Source organism: Dendrobates tinctorius, unplaced genomic scaffold (genome assembly GCF_039654945.1).
Source record: "Dendrobates tinctorius isolate UK_male_01 unplaced genomic scaffold, ASM3965494v1 ptg000044l, whole genome shotgun sequence".
Lineage (NCBI taxonomy): Eukaryota > Metazoa > Chordata > Amphibia > Anura > Dendrobatidae > Dendrobates > Dendrobates tinctorius.
The window spans coordinates 23568172-23593265 of NW_027361712.1; the positions used below are offsets into that span (position 1 = coordinate 23568172).

Here is a 25094-nt window from a genome sequence, read left to right on the forward strand (position 1 = left end):
TGACAACAATAAACTGACATTAGTTTGGGTGTTCTTGACTTGGCTAAAGGGTGGCAAGAAGTTTTTCTTTAACCGGAAAGTATTCTGTGATCATTCACATTAGTTGGCTTTAGACTCATGGCAGGTCTTCTAAACTGTAACACTTGGAATTACATACAATCTCTATTTTAAAATCTGCCATGAAATAAAGTACCGTGCTGTACCGGACTATGAAATAGCTCAGCAATTGCCCAATTAGTTTTGAGAATAAGAAAATTAAACCATGTAAAAAATAGTTGTAACTAATAAACAATGAATGCAATATTTCTTTATAAAGTGTATAGTCTACACTTCAAACACATCTTGATGACCTTGCTTCTCTTCCACTGAACTGGTGTATAAAGGCGATATATAGTATCTCCAAGATAGCGTGTTGCACTGAATGCAAAGTTAAAGAGGCGATTTAATACTACAATGACATATAAATGTCATAGTCTTTTAAAAAATGTCTATGTATGAAGCATCATCTTATAAGTTGTGGGGTTTGTTTCAGTATTTCTTATCCAGACATCCAATGATTCAATGTTACTCTTAAATATTACACAGGATCCACTGTTTATTCATCCGGGATCAACTTGGTAATTTATTTTGTTTTTATCTCAGAGTCCTGGGAAAGTTCAGTTAATGCCACATGAGCCTGGCAGAGATTAATCAGTTCATCGTGACTGGGTGCATAGGTTTGTGGTTCATCCAATTGTGTCTTGCCATGGTTTAGTTTTGGTTTTTCTTGGAGATACCGGTGTCTTCTCACGCTGCTGCAAAGGATTTTGAGCAAAGGTCTGTCGCAGTGGTCCTGTAAAAAAAAGAAAGCCTAGGGTTAATGAGAGCCTCCCCCCAGCATCCCAAACACCCTAGCAATATTAGATGTGCTTGAATCCGCCATGCTCATCTATCAGATCCACTTACAGCTACTTAAATCTGACTACATTATAGCTGTACATGTAGTACTGGCAGCATGCTAACCTTTCGCTGCAATGTCCAGGTGATGTTTTATTTTGTGTTCTCTATCATTCAGTTGCTGAGCAAGTTGTGCGTTGTTCCAACCTGTAAGACAAAAAGTGCAGATGATCACGGAAAGAAATTTGTATGCGCTGGCTTCCTTTCAAATCTCCAAAATCACTCTGATGGGTTAATTGTCTTCCTATAAAATTGATATCAATTTTTATGATCTGAACGGTGATATCAATGTAAGGCGCGGTGGAATCTGTTGGTCATGCACGTGCCCTGCTACTCCACTTGAAGTTGGAGCTTACGGTACCAAGACAGTTGACGCAGTGTTGTGCCCATTGATCAGTGCTGTTGACTTGAAAAAAAGCGGAAGTTAGCAGGCACAACCTGGGAGAATGAACATTAAAAGTTCATGTTATTCAATAGTTCTTGGAATAATAAACTTCACAATTGGATGTGTTTAAATAAAATGTTCCTGTGCTGAGATAATCTTATAAATGTGCCCCTGTTGTGTACTGTGTAATGCCTGTGTCTGACTGTGCAGAAACATGGTCTGATCATTCCACAGCTCCTGGGCAGGGGGGAAGCAAAAGAGTATACAGACAGGACAGCAGGGGATCACAGCTGATTATTTTTGGGAGGTAAAATATTTCCGTGCCTGTTATCAAGCTTTTACTTCACTCAGTGCTGTAATATCTGTATATTCTCTTCTGGTTCCTCCCCTGGCTAGGAGATGTGATATGATCAGACTATGTTCCTACAAGGTCAGACACGGCCATTACACAGTACACAGCAGGGACACATATATAAGATTATCTCAGCACAGGAACCTTTTATTTAAACACATCCAGTTGTGAAAGTTATTATTCCATGATCTATTAATTAAAGTGAACTTTTGTTTGTAGGAAAACCCCTTTAATCAGCTATTCTGATTGAGGGCCTGGTGCCAACCTATGACGAACTAACATTTATCAGCTATGAACTGCATAGACATAATAACCTTTCAATGTAAGCAATGTTAAGAAATCCAAGAGATTAATGAAACATTAGACAGAGATATAATAGTGAATTTAAGAGACCAATATATTATTCACATCCGCAATACGCTTTTCATTATAAAAGAAAACCAAAATGTAGTGCTAGATGAACTATGAGGCTTCAGGTCAATCGATTAATGGTCAGTCCGAAAACCGTGGCTCATGATATATGGACATCTGAATTAGGTGCAATATTCTACGAATTTTCCGCCACCATAATCTGCAGGGTTTCCACAAACCCTAATCAGGCAGCGTGCAGGGCTATTTTACCCCAATTTAAATGAACGAGTCTCTAACGCAGGGGTTACCAGCACCTTTCTGCAGAAAATCTGAACTTCAGGACTCTAAATTGCCGTTTTAATAGCCATAAGCAGAACAAAAAAAACAACAAAAAAACAAGCAACACACGTCACAGTAAAACGGATAAAACTGACCGCTTTTCATGCTCTTTATGAAGCCATCCTGGGTAGGGAGAACTGATGAATCATGCTTGATTTGCTCTGGTATCCTCAGCTTCTGTCGGACAGCAGGAATTCTTAAGAAAGCCACTTGGGCGATAGAGAAAAAGTTCGAAGTGACCCAATATGTGAAAACAGCCTATAAAAGAACAGCAGAAAAGTTCAAATTTAACCCCTTCACCCCCAAGGGTGGTTTGCACGTTCATGACCGGGCCAATTTTTACAATTCTGACCACTGTACCTTTATGAGGTCATAACTCTCGAACGCTTCCATGGATCCCGGTGATTCTGACATTGTTTTCTCGTGACATATTGTACTTCATGTTAGTGGTAAAATTTCATTCAAATAACTTGCGTTTATTTGTGAGAAAAACGGAAATTTGGCGAAAATTTTGAAAATTTCGCAATTTTCCAACTTTGAATTTTTATGCCCTTAAATCACAGAGATAAGGCACACAAAAAACTTGATAACTAACATTTCCCACATGTTTACTTTACATCAGCACAATTTTGGAACCAAAATTTTTTTTTGTTAGGAAGTTATAAGGGTTAAAAGTTGACCAGCGATTTCTCATTTTTACAACACCATTTTATTTTTAGGACCACATCACATTTGAAGCCACTTTGAGGGGTCTATATGATAGAAAATACACAAAAGTGACACCATTCTAAAAACTGCACCCCTTAAGGTGCTCAAAACCACATTCAAGAAGTTTATTAACCCTTTAGGTGCGTCACAGGAATTTTTTTTGAATATTTAAAAAAAAATGAACATCTAACTTTTTTTCATAAAAAAAATACTTCAGGTTCAATTTTTTTTATTTTACCAAGGGTAACAGGAGAAATTGAACTGCAAAAGTTATTGTGCAATTTGTCCTGAGTACGCAGATACCTGATATGTGGGGGGGAACGACTGTTTCGGCGCATGGCAGAGCTCAGAATGGAAGGAGCGCCGTTTGACTTTTTCAATGCAAAATTGGCTGGAATTCAGATTGGACGCCATGTCACGTTTGGAGAGTCCCTGATGTACCTAAACAGTGGAAACCCCCTACAAGTGACCCCATTTTGGAAACTAGACCCCCCAAGGAACTTATCTAGATATGTGGTGAGAACTTTGAACCCACAAGGGCTTTACAGAAGTTTATAACGTACAGCGGTACAATTAAAAAATCATATTTTTTCCACAAAAATGATCTTTTCACCCCAATTTTTATTTTCCCAAGGGTAACAGGACCCTAAAAGTTATTGTGCAATTTGTCCTGAGTACGCTGATACCCCACATGTGGGGGTAAACCACTATTTGGGCGCATGGCAGAGCTCGGAAGGGAAGCAGCGCCATTTGACGTTTTTGGCTGGAATTGAGATCGGACACCATGTCGCGTTTGGAAAACCCCTGATGTACCAAAACAGTGGAAACCCCCCACAAATGACACCATTTTGGAAACTAGACCCCCTAAGGAACTTATCTAGATGTGTGGTGAGAACTTTGAACCCCCATGGGCTTCACAGAAGTTTATAACATAAAGCCATACAATTAAAAAATCATATTTTTTAAACAAAAATGATCTTTTCACCCTCAATTCTTATTTTTCCAAGGGTAACAGGACCCTAAAAGTTATTGTGCAATTTGTCCTGAGTACGCTGATACCCCACATGTGGGGGTAAACCACTATTTGGGCGCATGGCAGAGCTCGGAAGGGAAGCAGCGCCATTTGACGTTTTTGGCTGGAATTGAGATCGGACACCATGTCGCGTTTGGAAAACCCCTGATGTACCAAAACAGTGGAAACCCCCCACAAATGACACCATTTTGGAAACTAGACACCCTAAGGAACTTATCTAGATGTGTGGTGAGAACTTTGAACCCCCATGGGCTTCACAGAAGTTTATAACATAAAGCCATACAATTAAAAAATCATATTTTTTCCACAAAAATGATCTTTTCACCCTCAATTCTTATTTTTCCAAGGGTAACAGGACCCTAAAAGTTATTGTGCAATTTGTCCTGAGTACGCTGATACCCCACATGTGGGGGTAAACCACTATTTGGGGGCATGGCAGAGCTCGGAAGGGAAGCAGCGCCATTTGACGTTTTTGGCTGGAATTGAGATCGGACACCATGTCGCGTTTGGAAAACTCCTGATGTACCAAAACAGTGGAACCCCCCACAAATGACACCATTTTGGAAACTAGACCCCCTAAGGAACTTATCTAGATGTGTGGTGAGCACTTTGACCCCCCCAGTGCTTCACAGAAGTTTACAACGCCCGGGCGTGAAAATAAAAAATTCGTATTTTTTCCACAAACATGATCTTTTAGTCACCATTTTTTTATTTTCCCAAGGGTACCAGGAGAAATTGGACCCCAAAAGTTGTTGTCCAATTTGTCCTGAGTATGCTGATACCCCATATGTGGGAGAAAACTACTGTATGGGCACACGTCGGGGCTCGGAAGGGAAGTAGTGACGTTTTGGAATGCAGACTTTGATGGAATGGTCTGCGGGTGTGATATTGCCTTTGGAGAGCCCCTAATGTACCTAAACAGTGGAAACCCCCCACAAATGACACCATTTTGTAAACTAGACCCCCCAAGGAACTTATCTAGATGTGTGGTGAGCACTTTGACCCCCCCAGTGCTTCACAGAAGTTTACAACGCCCGGGCGTGAAAATAAAAAATTCGTATTTTTTCCACAAACATGATCTTTTAGTCACCATTTTTTTATTTTCCCAAGGGTACCAGGAGAAATTGGACCCCAAAAGTTGTTTTCCAATTTGTCCTGAGTACGCTGCTACCCCATATGTGGGAGAAAACTACTGTATGGGCACACGTCAGGGCTCGGAAGGGAAGTAGTGACGTTTTGGAATGCAGACTTTGATGGAATGGTCTGCGGGTGTCATGTTGCCTTTGGAGAGCCCCTAATGTACCTAAACAGTGGAAACCCCCCACAAATGACACCATTTTGTAAACTAGACCCCCCAAGGAACTTATCTAGATGTGTGGTGAGCACTTTGACCCCCCCAGTGCTTCACAGAAGTTTACAACGCCCGGGCGTGAAAATAAAAAATTCGTATTTTTTCCACAAACATGATCTTTTAGTCACCATTTTTTTTATTTTCCCAAGGGTACCAGGAGAAATTGGACCCCAAAAGTTGTTTTCCAATTTGTCCTGAGTACGCTGCTACCCCATATGTGGGAGAAAACTACTGTATGGGCACACGTCAGGGCTCGGAAGGGAAGTAGTGACGTTTTGGAATGCAGACTTTGATGGAATGGTCTGCGGGTGTCATGTTGCCTTTGGAGAGCCCCTAATGTACCTAAACAGTGGAAACCCCCCACAAATGACACCATTTTGTAAACTAGACCCCCCAAGGAACTTATCTAGATGTGTGGTGAGCACTTTGACCCCCCCAGTGCTTCACAGAAGTTTACAACGCCCGGGCGTGAAAATAAAAAATTCGTATTTTTTCCACAAACATGATCTTTTAGTCACCATTTTTTTTATTTTCCCAAGGGTACCAGGAGAAATTGGACCCCAAAAGTTGTTGTCCAATTTGTCCTGAGTACGCTGACACCCCATATGTGGGAGAAAACTACTGTATGGACACACGTCGGGGCTCGGAAGGGAAGCAGTGACGTTTTGGAACGCAGACTTTGATGGAATGGTCTGCGGTTGTCATGTGCGTTTGGAGAGCCCCTGATGTACCTAAACTATTGAAACTCCCCACAAGTGACCCCATTTTGGACACTAGACCCCCCACGGAACTTATCTAGATGTGTGGTGAGCACTTTGAACCCCCAAGTGCTTCACAGAAGTTTATAACACTCGGACGTGAAAATAAAAAAATCATTTTTTTTCCACAAATATGATATTTTTGCCCCCAATTTTTTATTTTCCTAAGGGTAACAGGAGAAATTGGACCCCAAAAATTGTTTTGCAATTTGTCCTGAGTAGGCTGATACCCTACATGAGGGGGTAAAACACTGTTTGGGCGCATAGCAGAGCTTGGAAGGGAAGGAGCACCATTTGACTTTTTCAACTCAGAATTGGCTGGAATTGAGATCAGACGCCATGTTGCATTTGGAGAGCCCCTGATGTGCCCAAACAGTGGAAACCCCCAATTCTAACTCCAACCCGAACCCCAACACGCCCCTAACCCTAACCCTAGCCCTAACCCTAGCCCTAACCCTAGCCCTAGCCCTAGCCCTAGCCCTAGCCCTAACCCTAGCCCTAACCCTAACCTAACCCTACCCCAACACACCCCTAGCCCTAACCCTAGCCCTAACCCTAATGGAAAAATGGAAATAAATACATTTTTTTTATTTTATTATTTTTCCCTAACTAAAGGGGTGATAACGGGGGGTTTGATTTACTATTTATGGCGGTTTTTATGTTTGGCGGCTGTCGCACGCTAAAAGACGCTTTTTATTGTAAAAATAGTTTTTGCATCACCACATATTGAGAGCTATAATTTTTCCGTATTTTGACCCACCGAGTCATGTGAGGTCTTATTTTTTGCGGGACGAGTTGACGTTTTTATTGGTACCATTTTCGGGCACGTGAAATTTTTTGATCGCTTTTTATTCCGATTTTTGGGACGCAGAATGAACAAAAACCAGCGTTTCATGAATTTCTTTTGGGGGGGGTGCGTTTACACCGTTCCGCGTGCGGTAAAATTGATAAAGCGCTTTTATTCTTCGGGTCAGTACGGTTACAGCGATACCTCATTTAGGTCTTTTTTTATGTTTTTGTCGGTTTTATGCAATGAAAACTATTTTATATAAAAAATAATTATTTTTGCATCGCTTTATTCTGCGAGTTATAACTTTTTTATTTTTTTGCTGATGATGCTGTGTGGCGGCTTGTTTTTTGCGGGACAAGATGACGTTTTCAGCGGTACCATGGATATTTATATGCGTCTTTTTGATCTCGCGTTATTGCACTTTTTGTTTGGCGGTATGATAATAAATCATTATTTTTTGCTTCGTTTTTTATTTTTATTTTTTAAGGGGTTCGCTAAAGGGGTTAACTAATGGGACAGTTTTATAGGGCAGGTCGTTACGGACGCGGCGATACCTAATATGTGTACATTTATTGTTTTTTTTTTTTATTATTTTAAAAAAATGAATTTATTGGGGAATATTTTTTTTTTTTTTACTAATTTATTTGGCGATTTTTTTTAATTTATTTTTACACTTTTTTTTAAATTTTTTTTTACTTTATTACATAGTCCCAGGTGGGACATCACTGTCCTGTGACAGATCGCTGATCTGTCACATCACAGATCACTGTGACAGATCAGCAATCTGTCACAGGCAGTGCACAAGGCTTCCTCATGCCTGCGCTTTGCAGGCACTGAGGAAGCCAGCTTCCCCAGGCCCCCGAAGGCCCCCGTCGCCATCTTGGATTCGGGGGCCTGGAGGATAGGAGTCCCCCGCAGCAGCGCTGCACATTGCGCTGCCGTGGGGGGCTCAGGGAAGCACGGAGGGAGCCCCCTCCCTGCCGATGCTTCCCTTTAACTCCCGGTACACCGCGATCGCGTTTGATCGCGGTGTGCAAGGGGTTAATGTGTCGGGGGCGGTCCGTGACCGCCCCTGACACATTGTGCCGGGTGTCAGCTGTGATAATCAGCTGACACCCGGCCGCGATCAGCGGCGCTCACCACGTGGGCGCCGCTGATCGCGGTAGACGTACTATCCCGTCCACGGTCATACGGGCCCGGGTACCGTGGACGGGATAGTACGTCTCATGTCAGGAAGGGGTTAAAGCACCACTTGCTGTTCACATAAATCACAGCGGATAACACACAGTAAGTGAGTCTGCTGGCCATACTCGGGTTACTTACAGTGGGGAAGTTGATTGTGAGAGGCAAAATAACCAGCGGCATAACACGAAAAACAGTCTTCATAATTTTGAGATTAGGATTATTTACTCCAGACTCTGCTCCGAGCTACGGGAAAAAAAACAACAATCTGGAACTAGACTATATACCAAGAAATAACACTAATAGAGGTTAACAATACAAGTCTTTACCTCTAGAACTGCCCACATGCTGGTTGTGACTACTAGCGGCAGGATATAATATGGGTCAGCTACAGTTAGGTCGGCAAACCACCAGAGACCACCAGTTTGCAGGCTTGGAACAGGAAGATAAGACATCTGCCTCAGGGCCACAAAAAAGGAAATAAATATAGGTGCCTGGAGGACGGAGATGACAATGTTAATGTATACAGAATGGAACCATATAGTTCTATGCAGGTATTTATTAAGTTATATCAAACAAGAACTTATATTATAAAACATTAGTAATTATTTATGACCCTGGTAAATCAAATTTTCTTACCGGCACTCTAAACGTTGTCAGACTTACAAAAATGTCATAAATTAGGCAAGTATTCTTACCCTTCTTACTCTAGCATAGGCTTGGAGGCAAAGCGATAGAGGTATTTTAAGCTCCGCTGACTGGTGAGGCCTGTGATTGGCTGCACAAGTCAGGTGGCTGGACTTGGATTCATTCAACGTACAGCAAATGTCTAGTTTCAGTGATCTGACTGCTGCAGTCAATCACATGACTTTAGCAGTCAGGTAAGGGAGAAATGGAAGGTCATCGCTCCCTATCCCGTCACCACAGTAACAGCCTGCCCTGGAGCGACGGGGGTTAGAGAACGTGTATATACCCCAAAGCCAGGATCACACATGCGAGAAACTCGGACGAGTGGATTTCTATGCAGCCGCACTCTCCACTACCGAGTGCCGGCGGCAGTGCCAGGTATTAAGATGCGAGACTCGTCCGAGTTTCTCACATGTGTGATCCCGGCTTATTATTTTATCACATTACCTGTAAGTTATAAATGACAAAATAGTGGGATGAGTGAAAAACTTTAAAAAAAAAAAAACATGAATATAGAAATATTAAGAGATGTGCATATACTTCAGATACCCAATAGTTTATCCAGAAGAGAAAAAAGTGAATGGAGGCTACCTGCATAGGGAGGGTAGAGTGCAAATTGGGTCAAGATAAGTATTTTCATGCCAGTAAAATTCACAAATGTCACAAAAAAGTAAAAGACCTTACATGAGTATCCCCAAGACAGTACACAGCCTGAATATACCAAACCTCTAAAGGAACAATAATAATAATAATATTACCAAAGATCTCCACTATGCAGGCAGCCACCCAGGCCTGATCTACCGCTTCTTCTGGGAAAGCAGAAATTATGGCCCATGTTACATACACATGCTCTTCAAACAAATGTTAAAAAACACCAATGGTCCCGATTAATCATTTGCACTTATCTTTTTAAGTCACTTTTTGTTTTTTAGTTTCTGGTATTCGCTGGTGTTTTGACACCAAATTCTTCAAAATGGTGCACATAGTTCAAGAATTTTGCGAAAAGTAAAAAATGTTCTTTGTATTCATATTTTACTCCTTTTTAGTTTTCGTATAGACTGAAAATTCACATGCTCTGCTAAATTGACACAAAATTTGCAGGTATACTTAAAATCTCTCTGGTCGGGAGGACAGGAGTAAATTTGTGCAAAAATGTTGCGACTTTTTAAAAATTCACAATTGAGGAATTTGTCGCAAACATCTAAACAAAAAAAAAAAACAAGAAAAACACAACAACCTTCCCAAACTGTCAAACCAAAAAAAAAAAAAAGATAAAATAGACTTCATAAAAGGAGTAAATGAAAAGAAGAATTCAGAGGAAAATCAAACACAGGCTTAACAAAAACCTAACTAATGGAATAGCGAGTCAGGCCTCATACGTTTGTGATTTTTTGCCATTCTTTTTATATTTCCTCAGGTTTTTGAAAAAAAAAAGTCTTTGGAGAAAATATACGCCGACCAGGCTGTGTTGGAAAAACAAAACAAAAGCTGTATATATTCAATTTCCAAAATGTTACCATAGATTTTGGAAGACCAAATGTGTCAAAAAGCTGTTTGTGAGGCAGCCGATTAAATCAACACTACATTGTCTCACTAGTATATGTAAATCTTTTGTCAAAAAAGACATCATGGTGATACATTATGAAACATACAGTGGTTGGATTTTTTTTTTTTAATTTCTAAAGACCACTTTTTCACAACACAACATACCTGGACCAGAGGCACCAAAAATCCACGGAGAGGATTGACATCATGTTTCTTCTGATACAGCGTGAGGTCAGAGTATGCTTTGGAAACTAATGAGAAGAAACACGAAATCAAAAACTAATATGGTACAATGTTAGCAATTTCTGACCTATAGTTTCATATAATTTCTAAGCTATTAGTCACCAATGGTAATACCACAGTAGGCGAGATGCCCACCACAATCTGGTGCATGCTGTTACAAAAAACCTCTGGAAAATAAGAGCAGGGAAGATTGGGTCTGCCGTAGACAATTACTTCCCTATTTTTTACATTAGTATGTTATATCGTCCCGTTATGCTCTTACATTCAAACCTGTTGCCTGATCGCTTGGCGTCGTTCATTTTAGCTGACAATGCGGTGATTTGAGGCATGTGGTTATTCAGTTTAGCTGCTTCTCGCTGTCCTTTGACTATTAGAGGAAAAACCAAAATACGTGCAAGAACGGTGCCTGAAAGAAAGCAAAATCTGACAGTAAGTACAAGGATAGGCGCTGTCCAATAAAGGGGTCAGAAGATAGAGGAATGCTGAGAATACAATTACCTGTCACAATTGCCCCCCACCAGGGAATGCCCACATCTACGTGTAATATTTCCAGGAAGTTTTGAATTAAACCAACAGGACTGTAACCCCCAAGCCCCAGTTCACTCAAACTTTGATCCACTTGACCAAGTGTTTCTGTCACTGTGGGGGCAACTTCAGAGACTGGTGATGGAAGGAGAGGTTCAGGAACCGGAGGGGATGGTGGTAATTGAGCCTCAGAGACAACTGGGATCTAAAAAGAAACATGACAAATGAGACTACATGGCTAATCTAAAGGAAATAAAGTCCTAGAGCAAAAAGAAGAAACATAAAAATGCAACTGTAAGCCATCGAGTAAACGCAACTTCTTCCATATTTCCTGAACACAGTCTATTGCCGATCTGTCACATTGAACGTGCTTGTCCTATCAGGGCGCAGCACACTCAATGCGCACAGTTATTGACCAGCCTCCCCTATACAAGTGCAGTAAAATCAGCAGATCTGTTCTTCAGTATCTAGATGTGATGGGCACACTACGAACAGTATAAATGATACAGATAGGTGTGGGGCCTCATCAACCCATTAGCTTTAAGACAAGTTGCTGCCAGTGAATGGGCTAAGTCACCAAATCCCAAGTCTATGCAACAAAGTTCAACGCTCTTCAACACCAAGCTGTTAGAAATACCACCAAAGTTTGGTGATGTCCAAAACTCACCACCATTTTGCCATACGGGAAAACCAAGGTCAGGTTCTATTATTGATCTATCCAGAAGCAGCTGCAGTCAGCAAATATTCATCATCCCTGCCACAAATCAAATATTGTCTCCTGTATAGGTAGGTTTGTAAATCTGCATCCTGCCTGATGAATAGGAGTATATGGTGCAGAACCATTAGATATAAAAATATATATAGCAATTTATTGGTAATCTCACAAATCAGGAATATTTTTTTTTTACAGGTAATTAGTCAGTAGGCTCGTCCCTCCTAAGCTGTCTATATGGCCATATGTCATAGGAAGCTGAACAACATACCTTGATATCCGAGATCCGATGGCTTATCCTTGCGAAATCCTCATTTTTCTTAATATGTAAATGAGCTGTTAAGATTTATGGATCGGACACAGGTCTCCCTCCAGAGCTTCACTTTAATACAACCACTTTTTAACACGTTTTGTGAGTATTATCAATATACTACATTATATTATTGGCATCTACTGGTTATTCACAATATACTCCATTCATTAGACAGGTAACAGTTCACCAAACCCCCTTGGAGCAGGTGACAATATTTGAGCCACGAATCGATATTCTATATTGAACTGGATCTAGATGCTGAATGCAGTTGCGTATGGATGGAACAGTAGGACCTGACTAGGTTGTCTTGGAACTTATCTTCCTAGGATGGTAAAATGATGGTGCGTTTTGGACATCGGCAAACTTTAATATAATAGCTTGGCATTCATTGAAACTCTGCGGATTTTTGGTCTAAGTATATTAAGTCCCATATAACAAAGATATGTTTACTAAATACAGGTTCCTGAAAGCAAATGCAAAAATAGGCATTTATAAGACTACCTAGTAAATTAACCTTTACTTATACTATGGAAAAGCCAAGTGAAAAATAAGACTTCTATTACATCCCTGCCTGCATTGCTTCTTCCTTAACTATTTAAAGACTCACCCATCTTAGGCCTTCAGGGCAAAGCATTTTATTTATTTTCTAGTTTTTTTTATCGATGCTTTCCAGGAGTTATATTTAATCCGCTGACATGCACCAGCATAGAAGAGGGTTCTTCACGGTAAGAGCAGTGAGGCTCTGGAATTCTCTTCCTGAGGAAGTGGTGATGGCCAACTCATTGAATGAATTTAAGAAAGGAATGGATGCTTTTCTTGTGAGTAACAGTATAGAAGGTTACGAATAACATAATATTATAGGTAGATGGTTGACCCAGCTTAGGGGAAGGAATTTTTTTCCCTATGGAGAAAATTGGCTTCTACTCTGTGGGTTTTTTGCCTTCCCCAGGATCAACAACGCAGAACAGCTGCACTAAAAATAGGTTGAACTAGATGGACATAAGGTCTTCCTTCAGCCTTCAAAACTATGTTACTGTTAGTATGTTATGACATAGATGAATGACTGCTTGTTTTTGTGGCAGTTGTATTTATCAGTGGCACCACTTTGGAGGTACATAAAACTTATTACCAAACATAAAATATGCAGTGTTTTACAGTACCAGCATAATCTGTGACATTTCTGAAATTTCTTGCCCATGCAGTTTTTCTTCTGTGCATATTTTGAGCCATGTATTTTTTTTTCCAAAATGCAGCATGTCATTTCACATTTTTGCAGCACTTTTCACCCACCCAAATAGGTAAAAACGCAAATAAAAACCTTGTAAAAAATGCATGTGGAAATGTTCCAAAGCTCACTTATTGGACACAATCATTTGTGTAGTTGTATGATAACAAATACACTATTTGAAAAAAAAATATAAAAAATTGATTTTGTGTTGCCATATTTTGACAGCAATAAATATTACAATTTTCCCATAAAAGAAAGCATACATATGTTACTTAAAGGACATTTTTTTTAATCTTAACCCCTTAACCCCCAAGGGTGGTTTGCACGTTCATGACCGGGCCAATTTTTACAATTCTGACCACTGTCCCTTTATGAGGTAATAACTTTGAAACGCTTCCATGGATCCCGGTGATTCTGACATTGTTTTCTCGTGACATATTGTACTTCATGTTAGTGGTAAAATTTCATTCAAATAACTTGCGTTTATTTGTGAAAAAAACGGAAATTTGGCGAAATTTTTGAAAATTTCGCAATTTTCCAACTTTGAATTTTTATGCCCTTAAATCACAGAGATACGGCACACAAAAAACTTAATAAGTAACATTTCCCACGTTTACTTTACATCAGCACAATTTTGGAACCAAATTTTTTTTTTTTGTTGGGAAGTTATAAGGGTTAAAAGTTGACCAGCGATTTCTCATTTTTGCAACACCATTTTATATTTACGGACCACATCACATTTGAAGCCACTTTGAGGGGTCTATATGATAGAAAATACCCAAAAGTGACACCATTCTAAAAACTGCACCCCTTAAGGTGCTCAAAACCACATTCAAGAAGTTTATTAACCCTTCAGGTGCGTCACAGGAATTTTTTAAATATTTTAAAAAAAAAATGAACATTTAACTTTTTTTCACAAAAAAAATACTTCAGGTTCAATTTTTTTTATTTTACCAAGGGTAACAGGAGAAAATGGACTGGAAAAGATATTGTGCAATTTGTCTTGAGTACGCTGATACCTGATATGTGGGGGGGAACCACTGTTTCGGTGCATGGCAGAGCTCAGAAGGGAAGGAGCGCCGTTTGACTTTTTCAATGCAAAATTGGATGGAATTCAGATCGGACGCCATGTCACGTTTGGAGAGCCCCTGATGTGCATAAACTGTGAAAACCCCCCACAAGTGACCCCATTTTGGAAACTACACCCCCCTAGGAACTTATCTAGGTAGGTGGTGAGAACTTTGAACCCACAAGGGCTTCACAGAAGTTTATAACGTACAGCGGTACAATTAAAAAAATCATATTTTTTTCCACAAAAATGATCTTTTCACCCCCAATTTTTGTTTTCCCAAGGGTAACAGGACCCTAAAAGTTATTGTGCCATTTGTCCTGAGTACGCTGATACCCCATATGTGGGTGTAAACGACTATTTGGACGCATGGCAGAGCTCAGAAGGGAAGCAGCGCCATTTGACTTTTTTGGCTGGAATTGAGATCGGACACCATGTCGCGTTTGGAAAGCCCCTGATGTACCAAAACAGTGGAAACCCCCCCACAAATGATACCATTTTGGAAACTATACCCCCCCAAGGAACTTATCTAGATGTGTGGTGAGCAATTTGAACCCCCCCAGTGCTTCACAGACATTTATAACGCCCGGGTGTGAAAATAAAAAAATCGTATTTTTTCCACAAACATGATCTTTTAGTCCCCAATTTTTTTATTTTCCCAAGAGTAACAGGAGAAATTGGACCCCAAAAGTTGTTGTCCAATTTGTCTTGAGTACGCTGATACCGCATATGTGGGAGAAAACTACTGTATGGGCACACGTCGGGGCTCGGAAGGGAAGTAGTGACGTTTTGGAATGCAGACTTTGATGGAATGGTCAGCGGGTATCATGTTGCCTTTGGAGAGCCTGTGATGTACCTAAACAGTGGAAACCCCCCACAAATGACACCATTTTGGAAACTAGACCCCCTGAGGAACTTATCTAGATGTGTGGTGAGCACTTTGAACCCCCCAGTGCTTCACAGAAGTTTATAACGCCTGGGCGTGAAAATAAAAAAAAAAAAAAATCACATTTTTTTCCACAAAAATGGTATTTTTGCCCCCAATTTTTTATTTTCCTAAGGGTAACAGGAGAAATTGGACCCCAAAAGTTGTTTGTAATTTGACCTGAGTAGGCTGATACCCCATATGTGGGGTAAAACACTGTTTGGGCGCATGGCAGAGCTTGGAAGGGAAGGAGCACCATTTGACTTTTTCAACGCAGAACTGGCTGGAATTGAGATCAGACGCCATGTTGCGTTTGGAGAGCACCTGATGTGCCCAAACAGTGGAAACCCCCAATTCTAACTCCAACCCTAACCCCAACACACCCCTAACCCTAATCTCAGCCCTAACTTTAGCCCTAGCCCTAACGGAAAAATGGAAATAATTTTTTTTTAATTTCATTATTTTTCCCTAACTAAGGGGCTGATAACGGGGGGGGGGGGGGGGTGTGTGTGTGTGTGATTTACTACTTATGGCGGGTTTTTATGTTTGGCAGCTGTCACACGCTAAAAGACGCTTTTTATTGTAAAAATAGTTTTTGCATCACCACATATTGAGAGCTATAATTTTTCCGTTTTTGACCCACCGAGTCATGTGAGGTCTTATTTTTTGCGGGACGAGTTGACGTTTTTATTGGTACCATTTTCGGGCACGTGACATCTTTTGATCGCTTTTTATTTCGATTTTTGGGACGCAGAATGAACAAAAACCAGCGCTTCATGAATTTCTTTTGGGGGGTGCGTTTACACCGTTCCGCGTGCGGTAAAATTGATAAGGCGGTTTTATTCTTCGGGTCAGTACGGTTACAGCGATACCTCATTTATGTCTTTTTTTATGTTTTGGCGCTTTTATGCAATGAAAACAATTTTATATAAAAAAGTTATTTTTGCATTGCTTTATTCTGCGAGCTATAACTTTTTTATTTTTTCGCTGATGACGCTGTGTGACGGCTCGTTTTTTGCGGGACAAGATGTCACTTTCAGCGGTACCATGGATATTTATATGTGTCTTTTTGATCGCGCGTTATTGCACTTTTTGTTCGGCGGTATGATAATAAATCATTATTTTTTGCTTCTTTTTTTATTTTTATTTTTTAAGGGGTTCACTAAAGGGGTTAACTAATGGGACAGTTTTATAGGGCGGATCGTTACGGATGCGGCGATACCAAATATGTGTACTTTTATTGTCTTTTTTTTATTTCTAAGAAATGAATTAGGGAATATTTTGTTTTAATTTATTTAGCGATTTTTTTTTTTTTTTTTACTTTTTACATTGTCCCAAGGGGGACATCACTGTCATGTGACAAATCGCTGATCTGTCACATCACAGATCGCTGTGACAGATCAGCGATCTGTCACAGGCATAGAAGCAGACTTCCTCATGCCTGCGCTTTGCAGGCACTGAGGAAGCCAGCTCCCTGCAAGCCCCCGAAGGTCCACGTCGCCATCTTGGATCCGGGGACCTGCAGGGAAGTAGCCCCCGCAGCAGAGCTGCACATTGCGCTGCTGTGGGGGGGCTCAGGGAAGCACGGAGGGAGCCCCCCCTCCCTGCTGCTTCTCTTTAACCCCCGGTACACCGTGATCGTGTTTGATCACGGTGTGCAAGGGGTTAACGTGTCGGGGGCGGTCCGTGACCGTCCCTGACACATAGTGCCGGGTGTCAGCTGTGATAATCAGCTGACACCCGGCCGCGATCAGCGGCGCTCACTCTGATCACTGTGACGTACTATCCCATCCCTGGGAACCAAGTCCCAGGGCACATGGACGGGATAGTACGTCACATGGCAGAAAGGGTTAAGGTGGAATTTGGGGAAGGTGATTTTTTTTAATTTAAAAGAAAATTATTTTTCTTTTCCAACTACTTTTTAGTCTTCAAGCTGATTTGAACAAGTGATCTTATGATTGCATAAATGCACTGGCTTCTTGTGTAATGCAGTACATTACCTAGTCCTTGCACTCCATCTTCTCCCACCTTGACCACTGCAACCGCCTGCTCTGTGGTCTCCCCTCTAATGCTCTCGCACCCTTCCAATCTATTCTAAACTCTGCTGCCTGACTAATCCACCTGTCCCCCCGCTATTCCCCGGCCTCTCCCCTCTGTCAATCCCTGCACTGGCTCCCCATTACCCAGAGACTCCAGTTCCAAACCCTAACCATGGCATACAAAGCCATCCACAACCTGTGTCCTCCATACATCTGTGACCTTGTCTCCCGATACTTACCTGCACGCAACCTCCGATCCACACAAGATCTCCTTCTCTACTCCCCTCTTATCTCCTCTTCCCACAATCGCATACAAGATTTCTCTTGCGCATCCCCCCTACTCAGGAACTCTCTACCACAACATATCAGATTCTCGCCTACCATCGAAACCTTCAAAAGGAACCTGAAGACCCACCTCTTCCGACAAGCCTACAACCTGCAGTAACCACCAAACCACTGCACGACTAGCTCTACCCTCACCTACTGTATCTTCACCCATCCCTTGTAGATTGTGAGCCATCACGGGCAGGGTCCTCTATCCTTCTGTACCAGTCATGACTTTTTTTTTTTTATTTTTTTTTTAAGATTACTGTACTTGTGTTTTTATGATGTATACCCCTCCTCACATAGCGCCATGGAATAAAAGGCGCTATAATAAACAGGGCTGTGGAGTCGGTAAGCCAAACCTGCGACTCCGACTCCTCAATTTCCCTTACACCGACTCCAACTCCGACTCCACGACTCCGACTCCCACACATATTGCTTATATTTAAGTGAAAAATTTATTGTAGTATAATGTGAACCTCAGACATTTAATCATTTTTATGATCCAATAATCAAGATATTTATATAGAACAGAATATATATTGGTGTACTACCCAGTTTTAATTCTTTTTGGTACAGATACGATATGGATAGACAGATATGGATAAATGGATAGATAGAGCAGATTTCTAATCTGCTTTTGCTATTGAAAACATTATCTAAGAGCTCAAAAACCTTTCAGGTGATGCAGTTTTTTAAAAAGATGATCAGCTTTTGCAGCTGAAAAACGTATCCTCAAAAAACACAGGAAAAACGCTGTGTGTGAATGTAGCCTTAGATCAGGAATATAACAGCCATTTATAGGACATTTCATAACTTTCCCAAACTCCTATGAAAAAATATTCAGCACATCCTGCATTGAATTACTGTACCCAATTTATTATATATTTTAGGAGTCGGTCCATTTTATACCGACTCCAACTCCGACTCCACCAAAATGAGCACCGACTCCGACTCCACAGCCCTGATAATAAATAATAATGATAGGTAGTCTAGCAGAACCCGTATCCGGCAGAATCTGATAGACTTACAGCCTATTGTCAAGTCTAAGGCTGGTTTCACATTAGCGTTTGTGTGTGCAGCATTTGATCTGCATAGATCCGCATGCGTACATATATTTAACATGGTGTACGTAGGCGTATGCATGCGTCGTTTTGCAGTGGTGTCCGGAAAAAGGAACATGTTGCATTTTTTGAGGCGTCAAAAATCCGTCAAATATGTGCAGGCATGCACGAGTGCGTCAAAAAAATGCATTACTGTCTATGGGAATGCATTGGTGCGCAAGGACAGGCGTACGCATGCATTCTTCAAAATGTAAATAGAAATCCCATGAGACACGCCCATTTGTTGTCTGGTGTCATATCTAATGCACGCGCATAAACAATGCAGACGCATGCAAAAACGCATACAAACGCATGTACAAGCAGCGGTTTTTCCCCGTCATGCGTAAGATGTGCATAAAAAGCGCTGCGTACACTTGCGTTTTGCATGCATTTGCACATGCGGATGATACGCTGCGGACTCAAACGCTAATGTGAACCTAGCCTAAGGGTGCCACAGCAACTCGCTGGCAACCCAGCAACGAGATCACAAGGTGCCAGCTGTCCTTCTGCCACACTACTCACATGCCGCTGTCACTACTGAAGCTGCTTGGAATGGCTACACTGATTTGGAGCAGCTACAGCAAGAGCCTGGCTTTGTATATCAGCAGCGCACTTGCAGCTGATCACATCAGTGAAGGAGCACAAAGTGACCTGCTCTCATGACGGATAAAGAATTTATTTTATTGCATAGGCTTAAGCATTTGGCATAAATCAAAAAAATAAATGTAGAATAGGACACATTAATAATTATGCAAATAAGCTATAGCAAAAGGGTAGGATAAAATATAACCTTTAATCAAAATCGTCACTCTCCTGGCTACGTAGACAAGCAAGAACACACAGACATCACACAAAGATCTTATTTGGCATGAGACTCTTCCTTCCAAGGAGGATTGTAGCTATTGGATTAATGCCCCCCATGATCGTTTGAAGGATCAACTTGAGCATCCCTTTATAGATTGGGTGAAACTTGTCTTTCATTAATATGTCTAATATGTCATAAGATATTTCTTCATAATATATCCCATATAGTTATACTACTGCTAAACAGGTGTCCTGATATTGGCACTGGGTAACTATACGGGAATTTTTCTCGATTTATGTCTGTGTTCTTATTTGCCTATGTTCCCAAGAGAGTGACATTTTAGATTTCTGATTAAGGGTTAGATTTATCCTACCCCTTTGATAAAGCCTTTAATGATTAGGCCTGCCTGCAGTAAAAATACAATACACTTCTTTACTCACTCATCGCAGGTGCAGCACTAGCTCTCCAATGCTGCAGCGGTGACATGACAACAGCAGTCAACCACTGCAGCCAATCACTGGGCTCATTGATCTTCTGTTGATTACATCGGAATCATCACTGAGTGCAGTAACTGGCTGCACTGGTCACATGTTGTAGTCATATCACCACTGCAACTGTGTCAACAATACCGTGGGGCAGCAGATATATTGGTCGCCAAGACTGAATATTTACCTGACTGGCAGCAGTGGTTACAGTGCTTTGGTGGCGAACATTTGTGACGAACAGCAGTTGATGTGTCCCGGAAGCTCGCACCTTGTGCAGACGAGCTGTAGATGGGCATCTGTGATACTGAAAAACACAACACAAATACAGTTAGTCATTGATTTTTCATTATTCCAAAACATAACAGCTGTTGTAATAGTAATATTTATGTGAACTGCTCACGGCACGTTCCATGGAAACAGAGGCTCACCGGCCACTGCAAACAGGCATGATTTTATCAAAGTGGCACTTTACACTAAACCATACAAAGAACAGAGGCTGGCGAAAGTGTTCACCCCACCCTCCCTTGGCTTTTTACCTATTTTGTTACATTACAACCTGTGTTTAAATATTTTTGTAATCCGATGTGTGTGATGCACCAGCACTAAACAGTCTAAGTTGGTGAAGTGAGAAAAATATAGGCACGCTTTAAATTTATGGAAACAAAACTAAAAATTGCCATGTGCATATGTATTCACTTCTTCTGCGATAAAGCCCCTAAAATTTTCTGGTGCAAGGAATTACCTTCATAAGTCACATGCTTAGTGACAGGAAGTCCACCTGTGTGCAATCTAAGTGTCACATGGTCGGTCAGGGTGTGTGCACACGTTGCGGATTCTGCTGCATTGTAAAGTACCCTTTTAGTCTATGGGAAATGAAATCCGCAGAGCACATGGTGCGGAATTTTCAGTGCGGATTTGCTGCGGTTTCAAATCCGCAGCATGTCACTTCTTTGTGCGGATTCTGCTGCGGTTTGGCACCTGCTCCATGACAGGTGTCAAACCGCAGGGGAAACCCGCAAGCTAAACCGCAGAAAATCTGCAGATAAACCGCAGGTCAACAGATTTGGAAAATTCGCAGGACAATCCGCAGCGTGTGCACACAGCCTCAGTATATATACACCTTTTCTGAAAGGCCACAGAGGCTGCAACACCATTAAGCAAGAGGCACCACTAACCAAACACCATGAAGACCAAGGAGATCTCCAAACAAGTCAGGGACAAAGTTGTTGAGAATTACAAATCAGGGTTGGTTTATAAAAAAAATATTTCAATCTCTGAAGATTCCCCCAGAACACCATCAAATCCATTTTTATCAAATAGAAAGAACAGGGTCCCACAATCAACCCACCAAGAGAGGGCTGCCCACCAAAACGCTCAGCCCCAGCAAGGTGGGCATTAATCAGAGAGGCAGCAGAGACACCAAAGGTAGCCCTGACGGAGCTGCAGAGTTAAGCAAAGACTGGAACATCTGTCTATATGACCACAATAAGCAGTACACTCCATAGAAGTGGCCTTTATGGAGAAGTGGACGGAAAAAAGCCTTTACCTACACAAAAAAATTGTAAGGTTCAGAACAGAAAGAGAGCCGTTTCCCCGGGGCTTCGATAAATGGAAAACTGATGCTCAGCGGCTGATCCAGCTCAGGCTGCCCTGACAGGAGACATCAGTGTTCCAGCAGTGGAGAAAAGTTGCAGCTTGTGATTGGCTGCAGCGGTAAGGCATTGCCCAAGTCTGAACACTGCAGCCAATCACAGGTTTCCGGAGGCTCGTAGAACGTCTCTTGCAGACCATGGGGCACCCTACACTAGATGAGCTGGGAGTTATTAGGATAAATCAGTTTATTGTACAGATACAAACCCCTGGAAAGGTTTAAGGTTTTTCCGGAACAAAACCTTTAAAACACATTAGTGCAGGGATGTCAAACTGAACTAACCGAGCGCCAAAATTAAAAGCTTGGACAAAATTGCGGGCCAACCTTTATATTGATTAAAAAAAAGTCTACAATTGAGGAAGTTTTTCCTTATCTACTATAAAATCTAATTCTGTATGTCTGTCTGTAACGAAAATCCCACGGCGCTGATTGGTCACGCCCGGCTGGCCGCGTCCAATCAGCGCATTCGAACGACGCATGCCTCCGCCTACATGGCAGGTGACAAACCACAGGGGAAACCCACAGGCTAAACCGCAGAAAATCTGTAGATAAACCGCAAGTCTTTTGAACTGCGGTTTTATCTGCGGATTTAGACAAATCCGTGTGGAAAATTCCGCAGCACAATCCGCAGCGTGTGCACACACCCTCAGTATATATACACCTTTTCTGAAAGGCCACAGAGGCTGCAACACCATTAATCAAGAGGCACCACTAACCAAAGGGTTGATGAAGAAGCACGTTTTGCTTTGAAAGGCGTAGGTTTTTGGCCCCAGCTATGCTCCGTAGCCTCAGCCTGTGACGTCACACGCTGTCAGTGCAGGACAGTGTCGGCCCCCCTCAGCTGTGCATCCAGGACGCTACCGGCCGAAGCTATCCTGGCTCTGCCCAGTTCTCTCCATTACTTGCACCCCAGTCAACTAGTTCATTCACTTCATCCTCCCAGCTTCTCACCTGGTTTTCCAGCATTTCTGTGGATCATTCACTGTGATCAGCACAGCACCTTCATTCAGCAGAGCTAGGGTAAGTTTGTACAAGTCCTTTACCATTCATCAGTGTATCTTGCTGTGGCAGATTTTCATCTCCTGCAGCTTTGACTATCAGGCTTATGTGTGAAAGGCAGGACTTTCATGTTATTATCTGTGAATCCTCCTGTGAGCGTGGTGTCTTTCTCTATTTACTTATTTAACCCTTTTTTGGCAGAACAAGCACAGCTTCTGTCTAGGCACCAGCAGCCCTCCTTTTCTATTGGTAGCGCTGGTGTATATCTGTATACTAAAAGATAATTTTTATTAACATGTACAAAGGGTAAAATTACACAACACATGCATAAACAATGAATTCAATATATACACCAAAACCGGGGTAATGTGATGCTACGTTCGTCATAAATGACAGTCATAATAATGTGACCCCAGTAATCAATCTCCCATGTCTAAAGATCAGAAAAAGACCAGACGTGAAACCCCATTGAAGGTAATTCATGGTGTCCCGGGCTGCGATGTCTGCGCTCTACTATGTGAGTACTTTTTACCGCCCCCCATGTTGTCTCTCCCACATTTTTGTGCTTCTACCTTTACATGGTGACTTTTCTTACTTAAAAAGCAGGATAATCAGGCTATATGGTAGGCCTGACTTTTTTGAGGCACCATAAATTACCTTCAATGGGGTTTCACGTCTGGTCTTTTTCTGATCTTTAGACATGGGAGATTGATTACTGGGGTCACATTATTATGACTGTCATTTATGGCGAGCGTAGAATCACATTACCCCGGTTTTGGTGTATATATTGAATTCATTGTCTATGCATGTGTTGTGTAATTTTACCCTTTGTACATGTTAATAAAAATTATTTTATTTTATAAAACTCCTGTGGTTCTCTGATATCCCACAGTGGAGTGGTTTATGCACTTATAGGGTGTGTGTATACCCGGTGTTAATGTTATGATGAATCTGGCATTGGTTGTACTTAATCCTATTGAGAATCTGTGGTCAGACTTGAAAACTGCTGTTCACCAGAGGAAACTACCTTACTTGAACATCTTTTTGTATATTTGTAAACACTGCCTACTTTTTTGGAGTAAGATATAAAATTACTAGCTTCGTTTCTCCTTACTCTATAACGTACCCCCACGACCTCTGTACTAAATTAAGCCAACGCTACTGATCGGGTGGCTCCTGACCAGATTTTGAATAGAACCAGGAGCTGGTGGTGGCGTAGTGTGTTCTGGGCTTTTGGGGGGAGACCCTGGCAGTGACGGACGGAGTTTGATAAGTGTATATCCCGCCTAGGACTGGGATTAGTCATCTCCCTCACTGCAGCCTTCCCATTAGCCTGTACACGGTGAGGCGGCCCGTCTGGCGACTACTTATCCTAGGTGCAGTTCCCTGACTTGAGGGTAAGGGGGGGGGCGCCGGATAGCTGCAAGTTCCAAATCGGAAAGTGGGATATACATAAATCTCTGCTGAAGATCTGGGGGCAACCAAACACCCCTACAGTTCGTGACATATTGGTGGCAGCGGTGGGATAACCAAATATATCCCCCCTGCAATTCTTCATATATTGGAGCAGTTTTGCCTTGAGGAATAGGCAAAAATCCCAGTGGAAAGCTCATAGAGACTTATCCAAAGCAACTTGCAGCTGTAATTGCCTCTGACTTTAGGGGGTGAATAGTTATGCACTTAGGTTTTCAGTTATTTCGTCCTATTTGTTGTTCACAGTTATAGGCATTTTCCTTACATGAACTGATGCAAACCCTCAGAAAACAGAGACCCGCCGCGCGCAGCCCGGCTTACAAGGATGCTCACCGCTGGTCACAGGACCCTCATCACCCCATCACCCACAATGGCCACACACATTGGTGAATTTGGCCTTCTGCTCAGTGACAGGCTGCTGTAAGAGGCCATTACTCAGACACGTGCCCAGGATCTGTCCTCTCAGGGCACAGCAAGAAGCCTCTGTTACAGTCCGGACCTTCTCATGACCTCCAGGGATCTTCTCCCTCACACCTGTAATCATTCAGCAGCGGTCAGACCTGACACTTCTGCCATAGTCACATGTAACACAGCCCTGACCTGCCGCTCTGCAGCCTCCGTCATCCTCCAGACGCTTTGTAACCTCCGGCCCAGCACTGCCCGGCATGCTGCTTCCATACTGAAGGCCGCCATGTTACTCGTGACGTCACTGGCTAGAGACCGAGGACAGGAAGGTTACGCGCAGGCGCAGTGCGTACACAGCAGCAGTCGGGCTCCCCGTCA

General features: G+C 42.0%; 1 protein-coding gene across 1 annotated transcript; it reads right to left on the reverse strand.

The window, feature by feature from the left end:
• Positions 1-287: 287 nt before the first annotated feature.
• OXA1L (OXA1L mitochondrial inner membrane insertase) lies at positions 288-25094 on the reverse strand. Its single transcript, XM_073575468.1, has 10 exons — positions 24912-25094; positions 20376-20492; positions 11159-11390; positions 10923-11066; positions 10583-10668; positions 8515-8679; positions 8327-8431; positions 2459-2621; positions 1003-1083; positions 288-832 (listed from the first exon to the last, which is right to left on the reverse strand). The coding sequence occupies exons 1-10, from the start codon at positions 25002-25004 to the stop codon at positions 726-728; spliced, it is 1293 nt and encodes a 430-aa protein (XP_073431569.1). The 5' UTR covers positions 25005-25094; the 3' UTR covers positions 288-725.